The 19,078-nt window shown below is 47.2% G+C and overlaps 1 protein-coding gene across 2 annotated transcripts in view; it reads right to left on the bottom strand.

Annotated features, from left to right (window-relative positions):
• NSMAF (neutral sphingomyelinase activation associated factor) overlaps positions 1-19,078 on the bottom strand; it is a 610,455-nt gene that overhangs the window by 465,566 nt on the left and 125,811 nt on the right. For both annotated transcript variants that reach the window (XM_078687269.1, XM_078687268.1), the window contains 2 exons: positions 5,854-5,921; positions 3,115-3,145 (listed from right to left, as the gene is read on the bottom strand). In XM_078687269.1, coding sequence (XP_078543395.1) covers positions 3,115-3,145; positions 5,854-5,921 — 99 coding nt within the window. The remainder of the gene's footprint in view (positions 1-3,114; positions 3,146-5,853; positions 5,922-19,078) is intronic.

Raw genomic sequence — 19,078 nt, 5'->3', positions numbered from 1 at the left:
ATTGTACTGCTGCTATCAAGACTGCAGACCATTATAGCATATTTCAAAGTACCAAACATTGAACAGGTAAAAAGTAACAAAAAAGGAATTTTTCACTGAAAAGTCACATTTTATTAAACCAGGGTATATAATTTGGCTACGTCATGTTTTCTTTCTACCCTCAATTCTTTTAAACTCTGTGCCCCACTGGCACACATCAACCAATTATTAGGCCCAGAAAAATGTACCTTGCACCAACGTAATTAGCTTATTTCGCATTACTCTTCCTACGTAAAATTCCACAAATTATGCTATTACGCCACACTATGTAATTACGCGCCATTCATAGTTAACAATTACTGAAAATGTGGCACTAGTAACAAAAAATTACAATGAACCCATGGGAATAATGCAACGGGCAGAGCAAGTAGCTGTTGTTTAGGGGTGTGAGAAATTTGATTAATTTGCTTTCCCGTTAATGCCACAAATTTTCAGCATAATTACATGAAATTACACGTAAATAAACAAAATGCAAATCTGCCACTATATTTTAACGCAAAATGCATCCTCATCGATTTATGACAGGAGGGTGCATTTCGTGCTAAAAAAACAAAAAACAAATGTACGGCGAACAGCGTTCATGGGATAACGCCTCATATGTTCAGGAGGAGGGGGAAATGGAATATATCCCATGGGACAACAGCCTGGTAAAAGCGGTAAATGCTTTAGTTGAAAAGGCCATATCAGAACCACTAGTGGTGAACACAGCTTGTTAAGCTGAAATGCGTTAGTCTGCGATATTTGCAATTTTGACTGAATTTGCCGTTCCACGTAAGTGCAGTCTCTGAAATATTATTTTTGGGGCAGATTTATATATATATATATATATACACACATATACACAAACTTATTTTGCGTTGTAAAGTCATCTGTAATAAAGGATGCTTGGTAAAGGGACTGTGTTGTAAAGGCTATTTTCATTCAACACCTGCAGGACCCAGTTCGCCCTCTTTCAAGTTTAAGATGTCAGGAAATACAATAATTATGAAAACAAAGAACCAATTTAATTGTCCAGCTTGTGTTTGACCAGGAACCAGGTGTGATTTCAGGCTTGCCACGATGGAGAGAGGGCTTAGGTAACCCAAGAGGTCACACTAGTCCGTGTTTTTACTTTAGAACGTTACCTTTGTCCTGGAGCTCCAAGCCCTCCAGCAGAGTAAGGCAAGAAGCTGAAGCCTCAAAGTAAAATACTATGACACTGAGCTCATGCAGAAGCTTTTGGCTTTGGTGCAAAAAGCTCAGAGTGAGTGAACTTGATTTCATAGTCTCAAAGGTTGCTTCACTGCTGGGTTCAATTTTCGGCCTCGCCCTGGTATAAGGTTTTATCTTTGACTTAATCATTCTAGTTTTGGTTCTCACACCTACAAGAGGACAAGGGAAAAAGCTGTAGCTAGGAAAGGCTCCAAGAGCCCATTAATCTTTACCACATTTTCCCACTTAACAAGTTGTTAGCACGACAGAAAGCTCTCAGAGGAACAAACCTAGTTTTCGTGCGTATCGAGGTGCCCTCAACTGGGAAGCCTCAGCACATTGATCCAGTCATTTGGAGGTTTTTCAGCTGATGAATAGGTTGCTCCTAATCACTTCTGCAGCCCTCAGTTCATCAGGCAGGCATCTAGGAACCTGGTCTCTCTCCAGCCGAGGCTTCAACAGAATAACGTCTTCAGCAGTCAGCTATGCCTTCATGTACTGCGTTGGCTTTTTATATCCCTGTAGTTAGCAACAGGAAGTCAGGCAATTGACTCTTGGGGAGCAGCTCCAATCACTGGGTCTCAGCAGGAGTCTTGTTGCTTTGTTAATCTTGTTGCCTACACTCTCTGGTAGTCTTCTTTCTTCCGGATATTTTCTGGTCTGGTCCATGAATGTTCTGAGGAAGTGGAAGTGAGTAGCCAGCTTTATCCTGAGTGCAAGTTAGGGATTGGAGAATACTCACCTTTTTTTTTTAGCACTTCCTCTTTTTGTTTACTGTAATTTTTCTAAAAGACCGATCCCCAGCCATCTCGCACATAAATAAGCTTGTGGCCTTCCCCTGGCCACGCTCGTACTGAGAGGAGGTGGTCTCCTCTCGGTTAGGGCTTAAACTGGTTTTCCCTCTCGCTGGGGACCGAGGCAAAACATCTAGGGCAGCTCTGGGAATCAATTATGCCAGTTCCTGATAGCCCGAGTTGACATTTTCAAGCCAAAGGAAGAACTGGAAAAGCGGCCCTCTGTTGTGTCACTTGGTCACTTGTAAGTAACGTGTTTCCAACACCAGCCCAGCCTTCCTGCTGCCTGAGGCCATCACATTGTGTTCCAAGAGGAGGGTCATTAGCAAATCAGCCAAGGATGTGTATTCAGTCTCTGGGCAAGAGCTGAAAAGTCAATTCTAAACCAGTTTACTCTTAGGTAGCGTAAATTACAGTTTCCTAAAGTTACTTATCCACAAGATTATCAAAATCTACTTTCACCACTGAGTTACATTTTTTAAAGCAAGTGAAAAATAAGTTTAAATCATCGCTCTAACATTTTCCCATATTTCTATATGAAAATGAGGCGTTACCTATTAAAGAGGCACAATTTGCTCTAGCAACAAAGCAATTTAATTTTCTAGAGTAATAATTGGCTTCCAATCACACCATATTTAATGCAAGTTGCAATTCCAGCGATAATTTTCTTTTGGATCTGAAAAGTGGGAGTAGGTTTTGATCAATTATGTGCTTCAACAGCGTGACAAGCAACAGTAAGCAACCTAACATTATCAACCGATCCCACATATTGGGTTGTTAGGCCTGTAATGTGCATCCTCATGTTACAACAGGATCCACACAATGACCATTAAAAGGAGTCCGAAATCATTGAGCACAGTTAATCCTACTGCATGCATCATATTCAGAAATGTGCTTGTATTGTAAATCTAAAGGTGTAACTTAGCCCGCAATCATTTGGAGAAAAAAGCAAAGAAAAGAACATCAAATTGTTTTGTAATATCGTCCTTGCACCTTGCAGTATGTTCTATGACAGTATGCAAGACTGATAAATAAATGACTGGTTTTGTATCAATATATCAACTAATTATGGAAGGAAAGTCTTTCTTACCTGTGTAAATGCGACAGAAAACAAACCAACCCTAAAATCAAGAACAAGAGAAAAAGCTAATTAAAAAGTGTATGACTCATTATACTGAAACCCATCAACTTAAAAAAATGAGGTTAATAAATATTGCTAATTTCCCACACAAAATTACTGATGCGGATATGCAATATTAGCACGGTATTAAGAGTAATCCTCATTAGAATAGAGAATGATATGGGAAACTGGTGTTTGTGCAGATTTCGGCATGTCATTCTGCAATTCTGAACCAATTTCTGACGGCTAATTCCTCCTTGCATGACCTGCTAAATTCGACACCCTAAGCGCCTTTGAACATTTATCATGCGCTAATATCACATGCAAAATTTCAGCAAAACTTGTAATGCCGATTTGGTTCGAACACACATGTTTCCATCCAAATCAATATAAAGAGGCCTCTCAGAACGAGAGCCTGGGATGATTGGTTTGAAGGGCAAATATGAACAACACAGCCACTGACTACAGAGTTGCATTTGACTGAAAGGGCTTTGAATTACAACAGTGAAAAAAATTGCTTAGTATTGTGCCTTTAGGAACATGAAGCGCAAGAGACAGAAGGATATTTTACTTTTAAAACTTACGGTGTACTTTACTGAATTCTTTATTGCAGATGTGTATAGCCCGCAGTGTAACGTGGGTGGTGATAGGTCTTGTGGTAAGACAGTCAGTAAGAAGGCATGAACTGCTCCTCAAAGTTTGGAAGCTATCAGTATAATGCCCGCGCAGTGTAGCAACAGGGTAGAAGGGTGGGAGGCATGTTCATAAGTGTTCTTTGGGGTAATCTGGACATTGTTCACCATGCTGAGTGGGAACAACCTCATTGGCCTACATCACCATTTCCAACAAGGTGTAATGCAGGAAGGGGGCGGAGCCGGGCGGTCATAATCCGTCTCGGCTCCCGGCTCCAGCGCTGCTCGGGAGCTTAATTTCGCGGTTCCCCAGTGGCCCGGGGGCTGTTTCCAGCACGCCTCGGAAGCGGAAGGTGCAGTGCTCAGCTGTAGAGCGCTTGGATGCTTCTGGAGATACAGGATCGTCCCTGGCGCGACCTCGGGGGATCTCGTGCTTGTGAGGCAAAATGGTGGCTGCCGGGCGGCTTTGTTCACCGGATCCTGTCGTGCCAGCGGAGGTTGCCACCTGACGACCTTGGCCTCCCATGTTACACCAGCACTAGAGGTGAGCCGGGCCCCACCGCAACTAACGGGGCGCCCTCGCTGCTCTCCTCAGAGAAGCGCTCCAGTCTGCTCTACCCCGGGGCTTGCCTGACCCCAAAATGGCGGCACCATAGGGACATCGGTGCCAATGACTCCCCGGTCAGACTTTCAAGCTCGCGATCGGCTGCTGCCTAAGCATAGCCTGAAGAACTCTCCTCCTGACCCCTCCTCCTGTGCCCATCCAGCGTCGGCGTTGCTGAGGCTCCTCCAGTTGGCCCCAGATGATGTGGGTCGGCTTTGTGGCGTGTTCTCCCCTCCTCCCGGGACTGCCTCCCGTTCTGCGAACAGCTGTTTTGGCGCCTGTAGTCTTTCTTCCTTGACTCCTGGTATCCGGATCGAACTCCTCTGCCCCAGCTCCTCATGGACGATGAGGCTGTGACTTTGCCGCGGACTGCCTTTCTCCCCCCGGACTTGCTGGCTATGGCAGCCCTCTTCCTGGACTTTCGGACCTGGACCTCTAAGTTTCGAGCCATTTTCTTTTGATGACTCTTCTTCTTCTAACTTTCTCCTCCGTCACTTTAGCGATCTCTGACCTCCCCCTCTGTCCTAACGACCTTTCTATTGTCTCTCCTGCTGTCTCTGACACACTCCTCGCTGTCTTACTCGTTACTATCGGCTTCCCTCTCTGGTTTGTCTCACTTTCCTGCCCTTCTCTGTCCCTCCCTTGGTGCTATGACTGCATCCCCCCTCCGACCCCACCTAATGGAACTCTGCTTTTCTGTATATAGAGATAACTCTAATCACTAGTATATGCGGTTGACTTTTGTACAACCTACCATTCCTATGTGACTCTTAAAGTATATCCATTTGTATCTCCTCCTTGTGTGACTTTACATCTTGTACATTTGCAATTTTTTCATTTTGTATCCTTTATGTAACGCATGTAATCCTAAATCCTTATGTTTCTCAACTGGTTCCTATGTAAAGCGCTCCGACACCTTCGGGTAAAGTGTGCGCTATATAAAATCGCATAAATAAATAAATAAATAAATAAAATAATGCTCACGCGATTTCTACATTTCCAGTGTATAATTTCTAGGATACATTGAAGCTTTCTGTACCTCTCCATATAATTTAGCCCAGAAAGAAGATTGAGTCCTTTTGAAGGAAATTCTACAACATGCAAATTACCAAACCTTCCCTTTATGCCAGTCGACAATATTCTATGTGTGCACCGAAGAACGCGCAGTCCTAGGCTTACCTTACTCTGAAAAAATGTTCTTTGATTTTCCACCTACATGTTTTATCTACACAATAAACACAGTGCACAGACCACCCTTAGACGCTTAACACCGACTCACATACGTGTCCACTCATATACTATTCTTCTATATAGTAATCTCAGACATTGCAAAAGCAGCACAACGGCAAAGCAGATCCATCTAATTCTAATGAAAATATAGAGATTTTTTGCGCGACACACACAACATGAGAGTTCTCGTCTGCCACTCCTTTTTGTAAATTACACATAATTAAAATAAATAAATAACCATACTGTGTAAAGGGGTTGCGAGGCTTTTTGTCTTCCTTCACATCTATTGTTACACAGTCCCTCAGAGCGATCTGAAACAAAGAGAAATCAATATTCTTACCACGCGGATTACTTCATTCAAATATACATGCATAAGCTACATCTGCATTTTACATGACTCAAATACTGTTTAAACACAGTCGCAAGATAGTGTTACGCATGTTAAACGAAAGTGATCATGTAGAACAAGACACATCTACCTTTGAAAGGTTCATGCAGTAGCAGTTTCATTCCAATACAACCACAAGCAATGGCAAAGCCAGTCTGGCTTGTTATATGTGTATGGACTAGAATTTGATAGCTGTGGGTTGTGGGATTTGACTGGATGCACGAACTGAGAACGCACTTGCAGCCACACCCAGGCACACTGACGTACACATACCCTTACTTCGTAGTCAGGAACTAGGAAATCTGTCCCCATCCTCCAAATAAGGTGTATCATCAGGCCAGACACAACATGGAGGAAATACAATGAGAAGCTATGGAGATTAGCAATGGAACAAGCAGTGAGAATGTGAGTAAACCTCAACAGATTTGAGCTAAGAAGGGTGCCTCTTTTTAGGAAAAGCCTTCAACCTGGAAAATTGATTGCAGAAGAGCCCTTTATATCCAGAAAGGTCCATGCCCACCATGCGAGCATGTAACAGACTGGCCAGAATATCTGGTTCTAGCACTTCAGCACTTCAGATTCTACAAAAGGATTGCAAGAATGCATCGCTAGGTCACAAACTGGACTATGCGCAAGAGTGTGCACAAGCTGTCCACATCGAAAGGCTTGTCTCGCTTTCACGGGGGTGCACACAAGCCGTAGTAAGAATGGGAGGCCTGCTAATGTTCCAGCTATACATTATTCGGGCCCAGTTACCAGGATCAGCATAAATGGGGTATTATCCCCCCAAGTTCACAGAAACAGGGGCGCCTGCCAGGTATGTGCCTGCTATCCCTGCTGCAGTACGCACAGACAGGAACATCACTTGAAAAGGGGCATCACATTTTCAGGGGGAAATATAATTATACAGTTATATGCAGACTACATTTTATTATACATAAGTGAACCTGAAGCCAGTCTTTCCCCAATTGTGCACAAGATCATTAGCTGTTGTAGGGTTTGGTCTTGGCCCTTCTGCTGCTGGTGTTGGGTCTCAGTCAGGGTTGTTCCTTGGTGTGGTCCTTGGTTCTCTGGGCCGGTTGGTCGGGTGAGGGACTAGAAGGCCTCAAAATCAGCTGGATCAAGTCTTTCAATTCTCCACGGACTAGAAGAATAACCCGCTTTAGAATGTAATTTCTTCAGCAATGGACGGAAGAGTATGAGTGCTACCAAGGCACCAGGCTGCACAAGGATGCTTCCATTGCATTATGGGAGGACTATGACGTGGGAATAGATGAGAGGACAGCACTGACTGCTGGATGGGACTTCTGCTCTCCCTGGTCAGGGTGGAACAAATCATGAAGGAGCTGATTGCCCCTAGATTTTCATATCGCTTTCTGAACATACCTATAACCCCATTGCAAGCCTCCTTCAATACGTTGAAATCACTAACGGTAAAACTGGCAAGGGGAGGCAAATGGCCTAGAGTAACCTGGAGCATCCTCAAGCTGCCTTATGAGGCCAGGGAGTTTATCAAGCCCAGATCTCAAACTGCATTCCTATAAAGCAGAGGCATGATTTGCATAATTATTAGTCCAAAGCCTTTGAGAGTTGCCAAATCTTGCATCCTGGCTGCTTCGCCCTGTTTCTGGAGTACTGGTTTGTTATGCTGGATCAAGGGACCAGGAGTCCGGATGGATCCAGTGTGCTGTGTGATGACTAGAAAAGGGGATTGTGGGTCCTGGTGGTGTCTGTCTTAATTCAATGGGTTATTTCGTTGGAATCAGATGCCAAAAATGGGAAACCCCTTACCCATTGATATAAGGAGCTTACTTTAGTGGGAAGGACAGAGCTGGTGACTGAATATAGTAGTAAATCATCTACCAGAATGGGTAGCTGTTACAGAAGGTAATGAATCTTTTCAATTTTTCTGAGTTTTTGAATTATTTATTTGTGATTACTGTTTCACGGTAATCTGGTAATTCGGAGTAGCACAGCAAAAGTAAGTGCAGCCAACACGTGTTCGGCACTTTGTGGAGCACAGGCCTGTGATTTCCTCAAAGCGTGGATATTGAAGTCCCGGCCGAGTACAGATATGTGTGGCCACAGCTAGGTCAAGTCATTATGAGGAGGCAAGTTCTGCGGTCCAAGGCTTATGCAGTAGGCTGTGTCTCTAGAAGTTCGTGTTCAGTGTCTCGGAGGTCTTCAAAGTGTCTCTAATGTGCACTTGAACATATATTTTCTCCTGAGTCCCAGGTCGCCTCTCCTGAGAGGAAAGCAGAAAGGTTGCAGGTAATGTGCCCACCAATGATGGAAGAATTTTTAACACACTCACAGGCATGCCACTTTCTCATCAATAAACAATGAGTTTGGTGGCTGATTAACAACGTAGGGCTTCAGGTGGTTAGAGAGTTTTGGGAGCAGGAGATTTGAGTTCCTGCACCCATCCTGAAACCCAGTCATCCACCCCCTAGACCCCCTGCCACCCACCACTCATCAATGTTTTAAGGCAGATGTGTGTGTTGTCTACTTATCTGTGCTCAGAGTAACCCAAATCTTCTAAGATCAGACTCAATGGCCCTATATAAATGTTGAATAAGGCCATGGTGAGGATAGAGCAATGAGGGTCACAACACGCTATTTCAGAGCACCCTGAGATGCATTTCCCAATCTTTTCCTCTTAGTGCCTCTGTTGCGAAATAATAAAAATTACCTCAGAACCTAACCACAGAAGCTCATGTGGTGTTCTAGGGCTTCGATCAACCTTCCAGGATCAAATGTATCAAAAGCCACCGACAATTCTAAAACACAAGTAAACAGGAAAAGAGGTGAATAAATTGATGACGTCTGGATCAGTGATAATAAGACTGAGAATGTTTCCTCTGTAATGTGTAGGCTGATTGGAATATTGGTGTAAGACTTGCGCCTTGAGACCTCTAAGGGTGAGTAGTCATGCCTAAAGCCCCGATTGATTGATTGATTGACTTGGACTATGGCTGGATTATCTAGGGTGAAAATTGCAAAAAACACAGTTGATGGACAGAATGTAGAACAATGTCATACATTCACCCCAGTACAAGGATCTGGGCCTAAATCCATCGTTTTTTTGCACTCCACACCACCCTGGGTTAGACACTGGCTATATGCAAATCAGCTCTGACCCTGTGCCTCATGGGAACAGTCCAGTCCGAACTACCAAGCCATGTCTTTCCCAGACCGGAATCACGCATCCAAGGTACGGTTTCTGGCTATCAGCCTTCCTCAGCCTGGATAGCTTGACTCCAGTGGTGTGGAGAGCCTGGGACTCACGTCTGAGCATACCCAGCACACTCGGGGTGAAAATTGCAAAAAACACAGTTGATGGACAGAATGTAGAACAATGTCATACATTCACCCCAGTACAAGGATCTGGGCCTAAATCCATCGTTTTTTTGCACTCCACACCACCCTGGGTTAGACACTGGCTATATGCAAATCAGCTCTGACCCTGTGCCTCATGGGAACAGTCCAGTCCGAACTACCAAGCCATGTCTTTCCCAGACCGGAATCAAGCATCCAAGGACCGGTTTCTGGCTATCAGCCTTCATCAGCCTGGATAGCTTGACTCCAGTGGTGTGGAGAGCCTGGGACTCACGTCTGAGCATACCCAGCACACTCGGGGTGAACATTGCAAAAAACACAGTTGATGGACAGAATGTAGAACAATGTCATACATTCACCCCAGTACAAGGATCTGGGCCTAAATCCATCGTTTTTTTGCACTCCACACCACCCTGGGTTAGACACTGGCTATATGCAAATCAGCTCTGACCCTGTGCCTCATGGGAACAGTCCAGTCCGAACTACCAAGCCATGTCTTTCCCAGACCGGAATCAAGCATCCAAGGACCGGTTTCTGGCTATCAGCCTTCATCAGCCTGGATAGCTTGACTCCAGTGGTGTGGAGAGCCTGGGACTCACGTCTGAGCATACCCAGCACACTCGGGGTGAAAATTGCAAAACAACACAGTTGATGGACAGAATGTAGAACAATGTCATACATTCACCCCAGTACAAGGATCTGGGCCTAAATCCATCGTTTTTTTGCACTCCACACCACCCTGGGTTAGACACTGGCTATATGCAAATCACCTCTGACCATGTGCCTCATGGGAACAGTCCAGTCCGAACTACCAAGCCATGTCTTTCCCAGACCGGAATCAAGCATCCAAGGACCGGTTTCTGGCTATCAGCTGTGTTTTTTGCAATTTTCACCCCGAGTGGGCTGGGTATGCTCAGACGTGAGTCCCAGGCTCTCCACACCACTGGAGTCAAGCTATCCAGGCTGATGAAGGCTGATAGCCAGAAACCGGTCCTTGGATGCTTGATTCTGGTCTGGGAAAGACATGGCTTGGTAGTTCGGACTGGACTGTTCCCATGCGGCACAGGGTCAGAGCTGATTTGCATATAGCCAGTGTCTAACCCAGGGTGGTGTGGAGTGCAAAAAAACGATGGATTTAGGCCCAGATCCTTGTACTGGGGTGAATGTATGACATTGTTCTACATTCTGTCCATCAACTGTGTTTTTTGCAATTTTCACCCCGAGTGGGCTGGGTATGCTCAGACGTGAGTCCCAGGCTCTCCACACCACTGGAGTCAAGCTATCCAGGCTGATGAAGGCTGATAGCCAGAAACCGGTCCTTGGATGCTTGATTCCGGTCTGGGAAAGACATGGCTTGGTAGTTCAGACTGGACTGTTCCCATGCGGCACAGGGTCAGAGCTGATTTGCATATAGCCAGTGTCTTACCCAGGGTGGTGTGGAGTGCAAAAAAACGATGGATTTAGGCCCAGATCCTTGTACTGGGTGAATGTATGACATTGTTCTACATTCTGTCCAACTGTGTTTTTTGCAATTTTCACCCCGAGTGGGCTGGGTATGCTCAGACGTGAGTCCCAGGCTCCCCACACCACTGGAGTCAAGCTATCCAGGCTGATTAAGGCTGATAGCCAGAAACCGGTCCTTGGATGCTTGATTCCGGTCTGGGAAAGACATGGCTTGGTAGTTCGGACTGGACTGTTCCCATGCGGCACAGGGTCAGAGCTGATTTGCATATAGCCAGTGTCTAACCCAGGGTGGTGTGGAGTGCAAAAAAACGATGGATTTAGGCCCAGATCCTTGTACTGGGGTGAATGTATGACATTGTTCTACATTCTGTCCATCAACTGTGTTTTTTGCAATTTTCACCCCGAGTGGGCTGGGTATGCTCAGACGTGAGTCCCAGGCTCTCCACACCACTGGAGTCAAACTATCCAGGCTGATGAAGGCTGATAGCCAGAAACCGGTCCTTGGATGCTTGATTCCGGTCTGGGAAAGACATGGCTTGGTAGTTCGGACTGGACTGTTCCCATGCGGCACAGGGTCAGAGCTGATTTGCATATAGCCAGTGTCTAACCCAGGGTGGTGTGGAGTGCCAAAAAAACGATGGATTTAGGCCCAGATCCTTGTACTGGGGTGAATGTATGACATTGTTCTACATTCTGTCCATCAACTGTGTTTTTTGCGGATTATCTAGGGTGGCATAAGATATACATTTAATGTTGCTGAAGTCCAGAGCAAAGTTTCTGGATAAGATGTTTTTGTTAGACTTCATTTGGTTTGAGGCACCACATTCGGATAACTGGTAGATGAAATTGGATTTGAGTTTGGATAAGTGGGACATGGTGCTTAAGTAAATGTAAACCTGCATTTCAGGATGTATCTTTTGATTCACAAATTGTGGTGGGTATAGGTCTGCAATTAAGTATGTCTTTCCGAATGACTGCTAGGCTGCCCCTCAAAGTATGTTTTCTGTCAGCACAAATGATTTTTATTTGTAAGGAATTAGAGAGCCAAAGGTAGACTGGGAATGTGACTTAAATTAAACTTCTTTGAAATGTGGCCTGGCCACGCAAGAAGGCAGATAGCACATATTAAGCTATAGACCCAGACATCATCCGTAATTATCTGGCCTTGCAAACACAGCAGATGGGCAAGTGACCTTCACTACAGCCCAGCAGAGACAACCAATTTGGTCCCAAAATAAGCAGTCCGGAAAGCCCCAAATCAGCAGTGTGAGCAGAGCGACTGCAGCACATTTGACTATGAAATGGCGGTCACGCACTGGGGCAGGGCAGAGCTGAGAAACACACTCTGCACCAAACAACGATGTGAGTATAGGTCAGGTGGTCGGGCGACTAGCAATCAGACCTGAAGAGCCTGAAGGGAAAAGGCAGGGATATGCTGGTCAAACTGGCCGCGAGGAGGCAGAGTGCTGGACTAGACCCTTGAATGGAATGGAGAGACTGGTCTCCTAGGCCCCAGGCTGCCTCTCCTGTGGAGTGCTGTGGTGGGGGCCTGAGCCCAGTCTCTTAACATGCATGCAGAGTACTGCACGGGGACCCCAGCTCTGCTTCCTCTTCTGAGACCACAGCACAAGACCCCCACGGTAAGAACCCCGAACCCACCTCATGGGGATCTGAGCTTAGCTTCGCCCGAATCGACCCTTGCTAGGCAGAGGCATCCATAGCTTCTGTGTGTGCTGCTGGCCTGGCCAATGATTTGAGCCGGGATTCGCTAACTGAGTTGTACCTCACCGGCCTGAGCAGTGGCTCTATTGAGACCCTCCTTCCCGGACTCCTCATGGCCACACTCAGCCCCATTTGGGGACGTGCCATGGGAAAAGACAAACCGAGCCACAATGAGGGGCAAGCCACTGTGGATAAATACACCAAGGCTAACACTTTGGCAGGCCACCGCCAGGACTGAGAGGAGTTGGGAGGCACAATGGGAGAGGACGCTGACACGATCCTCTAGGCCATAAAGGACACTCGCTCCTTGCTTGAGACCAGAACTGGCGACATCAGCATGAACCTCGCCCTCCTGAACCAAGACTGCTGTAATGCAACTGAAATCGTTAACAGGAAACTAGGCCCCCTGGAACATAGGCACCATGAAAACTCTGAAACTACGTTATGGAACTCCTATACACTACTGGTGAACTGGAACAACAAACAGACGATGTAGAAGGTTGATCCAGCAGCAATAACCTCCAAATAGTGGAAATACCAGAGGGGAGGTAGGGCCCTGAACTAGAGTAGTTCATTACTGCATGGCTCCTTTCTTGAATTCAGCCAGAGTCCTCTACAAGTACTACGTGGTGAAAATGTTCACCAATCACTGACTGTTCCCCTCCTGTCCGGACTCCACCCCCCCCCCCCCCCCCAACCCTCCACCCCCAGGCCCATGCCGATTCTTTGTCTGGTCTCCTAAATTTCAGGCTGCCAGGGAAAACAGGGTGCCCCCATTGCTCAACATCTAAAAACAACATAGGTCATACTCCGAAGTCAAACAAAAACTCTAAGTGATGCAGCTCATATACTTGTTGTTCTTTCTGGTCCGGCTAAAAGTACTCCACAACTGCAAGGCAGACTTCTTCGAAACACCTGAGAAGGCTTAGGACTAGTTGGAGGTGCACGGAATGGGGAGGAGCCGCATTCCCCCAGAAAGACTCTAGTGTGATCAGTCAGCAAGATGAACGAGCTGCATGGGCAAATGGAGCTCCCGCCAAGGTAGATTCAAAGCAGCACCCCATGTAATCCTGAAGGCTACCATGAAGAGCTCTCAGACCGGAATCAGGATACAATTGACTAATTGATAATCCAGCTGATACCCATTTGCTAGATGGCTATGGACCCTGGATATGGGTCGACCATTGGGAATGGAGGAAACCGGTGTGGGCGCCCACTCACACACACAGGTGGCAGACTATCTTCCAAAATGCACGGGACTGGACCTGTGCCAACCCAACATTACAAGTGTATCCCAGATCTGAATTACAATTGACATTGCTAGGACACAGGTTTCACCTGTAGTTCTAGATGATACAGTTTAATTGGTGACAGATGCTGCTCGGGCTGAAGTGTGAAAAGGGGGTGTTGAGGGTTGGGGTTATTAAGTTAAGTTGGAGTATTACTCCCACAGTGACATGACACAGGCTGCAACACACTTTAATCTACATACAATCCTCTCCTGGACTGTAAAGTCTTAACGATAAAGTCAAAAGAAGTGCTGTCATGCAGTTTGTTAGGAGGTACTCTCCAAATAATCTTTTCCTTTAGGACACTCACCTGAAATGGACTAAGTGTGCTTCCCTAAGCAGATACAGGTATGACGTGGTATATCATGCAGGATTCCCCCCTCTAGGGGGATGGCCATCCTCTTGCATAAAAGTTTTCCAGTGATATTAAAGAAACCAACCAAAGACTCACTGGGCAGATATGTTGTGGTGGTGGGCTCACTGCACGGCCTACACTGGTTCCTGAGTTGTGCCTACTCCCCCCTTCTCACAACATTACATGTTATCACGGATTTCATTTCAATGCAGTTAGGAACAAACAGAGAGATGTGGCACACAGCACTCTGATAGGCCACTTCGATTGGATGACAATGCTGTATGGCAGTCAAGGGCAGATGGGAAAAGGTGGGTACATGCATCATCAATAGTGCACAATTCACTATCCCACCCTGATTACATCTCCTTACCAGAAGGGTGGGGGGGTGGGGGTCACGGAGGTCACAGGGGTCCTTAACATAAGTATGCTTCCCTGGGGCACCTCAGACCACTACACTCTTCTATTGGAACTACAAAGCCCTGAATGCAGATCTAGCTATTTTTGGGAAGTTCGGCTCATGTGTGATGACTTTGCTGCATCACTGTGGGTTGACAGTGAAGAATACTTTTGCATGAATCCCACTTGAGTAGGCTCAAAGATTACACCATGGTAGGCCTTTAAGGCTCTCATACATGGAAGGATCATGTCCCTGATTGGGGTAAAATGCCAACGCCACAAGGCCTGTATTGTGGCACTTGAGTCTGAGGTATCGTAGCTGGAGAGAGAGGCAATACAGCCGGCCTCTCACTCCCTTCTCCAACAGCTAGATTTGTTGAGAGCAGAGTTGAGGACTGTACCTATGGAACCCGCTAGACAACAAAGATTGGCTTACCAAAGCCGTATATACAAGTTCGGCAACAAATCAAGAAAATGTACTCCATAGTTTAGCGACCAGCACAACACACCCTAAGCAGTTCTGACCAGCAGAGACAGTGGCAATAACACGCTCTCAAGATATTGCAGACGCAACTGCAGCAAACTACCAAGCACTAACCCCCAGATTCATCAAGGCCACATTCTGCGAATTCCAAATTACGAAAATTACCGAATCGCAATTTAGAATTCGCAGAATGGGATTCATTAAGAAATGCGATCAAAAAAAGCGAATCGCAATCGGCCGCAATTGCCGATTGGGATTTTGCCAAAAATCGCATAAAATTCTCAGAATCGTCCGTTTCCCATGTTGAAATTGCGATCTCGCAATTACCGATATCGCAATTTGCGATCTCGAAAACTGCGAGATCGCAAAAACGGGAAGTCGCATTTTGAGCCCATTGATGACATCACAACCAGGAAGTAGCCTGTTCCCTCCCTCATTCTGATCACTGAGCCTGAAAGTGGAAGCAGTACTGGCCAAAGCGCCACTACAGAAAACTTGCAGCACCACGCCAGGACACCAACAACCTTCAAAATGTCCCAGGAAGCAGCAGGGAGCAGTGCCCCAGGAAGGAAGAGGAAGATTAAATTTTCTGAGCAAGAACTTGAGTTCCTCATTGAGGGAGTCTGTAAGGACCATGCTCGCCTTTTTGGTTAGGACTCCCGGAGGGTGCCTGAGGCTGAAAAGCGCTGCATCTGGCTGCGCATCCGCGCAAAGGTCAATGCAGTCAGGGTGACCCAGCGCTACATAGACGAATTAAAAAAGAGGTGGTACGACCTCAGAGGGCGTGCCAAAGAGCGAATCGCTGAGAGGCTGGGGGAGCGACTTGCCACCAGTGGAGGAGAGCCCGCTGTTGCACCCAACACTCCACTGGAAGACCTTGTGGAGGACACCATGAATCCTGTAACCTGCGTGGGGGTTACCCAGCTGGACTCATCCCGACCCACCCAACAATCCCAAGGTAAGTGCCATGCGACTGCGACCCCGTCCCCTAACAATGCCCATGACTCCTGAGATAGCTATTTGACAACCCCAGTAATGCAGGCCATGCACACATGAAATGCCCTATTGCATTGTGGGAGTTGTAGTGTAACCAAAATTCCCAGATAGCCCAACACAGCCAGACCGGTCAATTCAAAGTAATTCCAAAAGCCAGTCAGGGAAAGCAAGCCTGCATGCATGTAGCAACATCTCATGTGTAAGATACATATCAGTAATCATGCACCCATTTACATCACAGGTGCGTCTGAACAACCCAGCACCGACAGTGAGGCCCTACATATAGAGGAGAACCCGGAGGACACCGAGGGTGAGGGCCAACCTGCACCACGACCAGGACCATATAAGCCACCAGCAGCAGTACCACTACCTCCCCATGTGGACAGGGCCACCCCTGCAGCCACAGGTGCCCAGCAACCACCCCAACTGACACTCACGGCAGTGGTACAGGCCACACCACCAGCAGCCAGGAGGCAGACCAGGCGCACAGCTGCTGTAAGATCACAGTCCAGCGGACTGACGCGCCAGCAGCGTGACGCCTCAACACGCGCGGGCAGGGGTGTCCATGAACAGGATCCTGGCCTGGCCATTGAACGCCGTATGCTCGCGGTAAATCAGAAGCAGGCGCGTCACTTGGCAGCCATTCACCTGCAGCTGCATAAGACCGCGCAAAATGTGGGACAGCTCACTGAATGCATGCAGGGCATGACCGCAGCTGTTCGTGAGAACAGCCGGATCCTGGTATCCCAGCAGGATATCACCCGCCGCCGCCACCGCCAGCTGCTGACCCGCCCGTCAGCCTACACCAGGTCCAATCACATAATTTAAAATGACACATCACAAATTTCCCGCCGCTCCCTTGCAATGCAGGTGCAGATGGTCCAATGTTGCCAGGACGTCGCCGGGGCACTTGAATAGGTGACAGCAGCAGTGCATAGTCTGCAGCAGACTGGCCATGGTGAAGCAGGTGGGGGGGATGATGCCAGCGAGGGCACTTCAAGCCACAGCAGCATGTCCTTGCCGCTGGTAACTGAACGCCGCCGCAGCAGCAGCAGGCCCACTGCAGCATCACGGGCCAACAGTGTTGTGGAGGACACGGAGAGGCGACTGGGTGCGTCCGGACGGAGGCGCCAGTGACATATTTAACTCTGCCTGCAGGGCCATGCTGATTCAACAAGCAAGCCCTCTACCCCTTCATGGGGCCGTATGATGCAATACAGTTCGCATGTGATATCATGGACAACAAAGGCCACATTATTGTGAATAAACAATAAGAATTTATGGTCTCACGTAAATCCAACTCATGTCATTATTACATTTGTCATGCATGAGTGCAGTGTTGTGTGCGGGGAATGGGTGCACTAGAAACAGTTCATTGTGATTTGGTTGCGGCGCCTGTGTCCTTCAGCAGGATTCTCCCCGCGGGCATGATGCACGTTTGCAGGTTGGCGGTTGTCCCCTTCCGACTCACTACCAGAGATATCCACAGGTATCCTCCGCTTGGTAGCAATGTTGTGGAGTATTGCACACACGGTCACGATGCGGCAGCAGACCTCAGGCTGGTATTTGAGGGCCCCACCAGTCTTGTGTAGGATGCTGAATCTGCTCTTTAAAAGTCCAAATGTCCGCTCAATGCAATTCAGAGTGCGAATGTGAGCAGCATTGCAACGCCGTTGCTGTGGTGTGGCAGGGTTGAGGTATGGGGTGAGGAGGTACTCACGGAGGCCATAGGCGCTGTCACCTGAATGAAAGGAGCAGAGTGTGAGTGCCTGTCGTGCGCAGCTACATGGTCTCAATGTACTGTTTGTTGACACGTGTACTTACCTAGAAGGTGTCCTTCGCCATAGTCTCCCCTGGGCAGTCGTGTGTGCATGCAGCTGTGCCGGAATATGAAGGAGTCATGCGTGCTCCCCGGGTATTGTGCCACTATGTCAGTGATGATTGTCTTGGCGTTGCACACCATCTGGATGTTCAGTGAGTGGTATGACTTGCGGTTCCGGTACATGTACTCTGTCTCTGTGGGTGGGCGGATGTGGGTACAGTCAATGCATCCAATTACATGGGGGAATTGTGCTAAGTTGTAAAATTCTAGCTTGGTTTGATTCAAGTCCTGTTGGGTGGTTGGGAATTTAATGTAAAAGGTGTAGGCGGCTCAACATGGCATCCAGGAAACTCCTCAGGCAGCGGGACAGGTGGTCTGGGAGATCCCCCCTGCAACGGAAACTATCCCCTGGAAGCTTCCGGAAGCCAGGAGATGCAGGCTGCACAAGACCTGGACATGGGTGGGCACGGCATTGGTCCTCCTTGTTGGGTGCTGCATCAGGGGGTCAAGGTCCCGGGGGGTCAGGGGGTCAAGGTCCCGGATGAGCTTTGTAATCATTTCCCCATTCAGCCGGTACTTGGAGTAGATTTCCTCCTCAGTTTGGCCCAGAAGTGTGATCCGCTGGCGGAAAATTCGCTCCTGGATCCTGCGTCTGTTCCTTGCTGCAGCCTGGAGCCTTCACCGCCTAACCACCATGTAGAGTACTGGCATTGTGAATGACCTCATGATCCTACTGTGTCTCCCTAAGTGGATTTGGTCAGGCCCACACCTGTGGCTAGTTTGGGAAGAATTATTATTATTATTTTTTTTAACTTCATGGTTACCACCGGGTTTTGGTTCTCCTTAAATTGCACCTCGCAAATAGCGATTGAGGTTTTTCGCTAAATGCGATTTTTCATGAATCTGATCAGCGAATATTTAGCGATTTCACAATTTTAATCGCAGAATCATTGGAGTCTCGCTAATTACGAATCGCTAAGGGGGTTCCACTTAGATTCTGAGATTTTAATTGCGAATTCGCAATATATTTTTTGCGAATTCGCAAAATGATCAGTTTATTTTTCATGAATTGCGGTTCATTGAATTGCGATCGCAATAGCTAATTCGCAGCTATTGCTATCGCAATTTTGGTTGATGAATCTGGCTGCAAATGACTAACACACCCCACCCCAGGATGAACTGAATCCCCTTACAATCATTGTCTAGAACAGAT

Source organism: Lissotriton helveticus, chromosome 4_1, assembly GCF_964261635.1.
Source record: "Lissotriton helveticus chromosome 4_1, aLisHel1.1, whole genome shotgun sequence".
NCBI lineage: Eukaryota > Metazoa > Chordata > Amphibia > Caudata > Salamandridae > Lissotriton > Lissotriton helveticus.
Note: the sequence above shows the minus strand (reverse complement) of the source record. Positions and strands in the feature narration are given on the sequence as shown.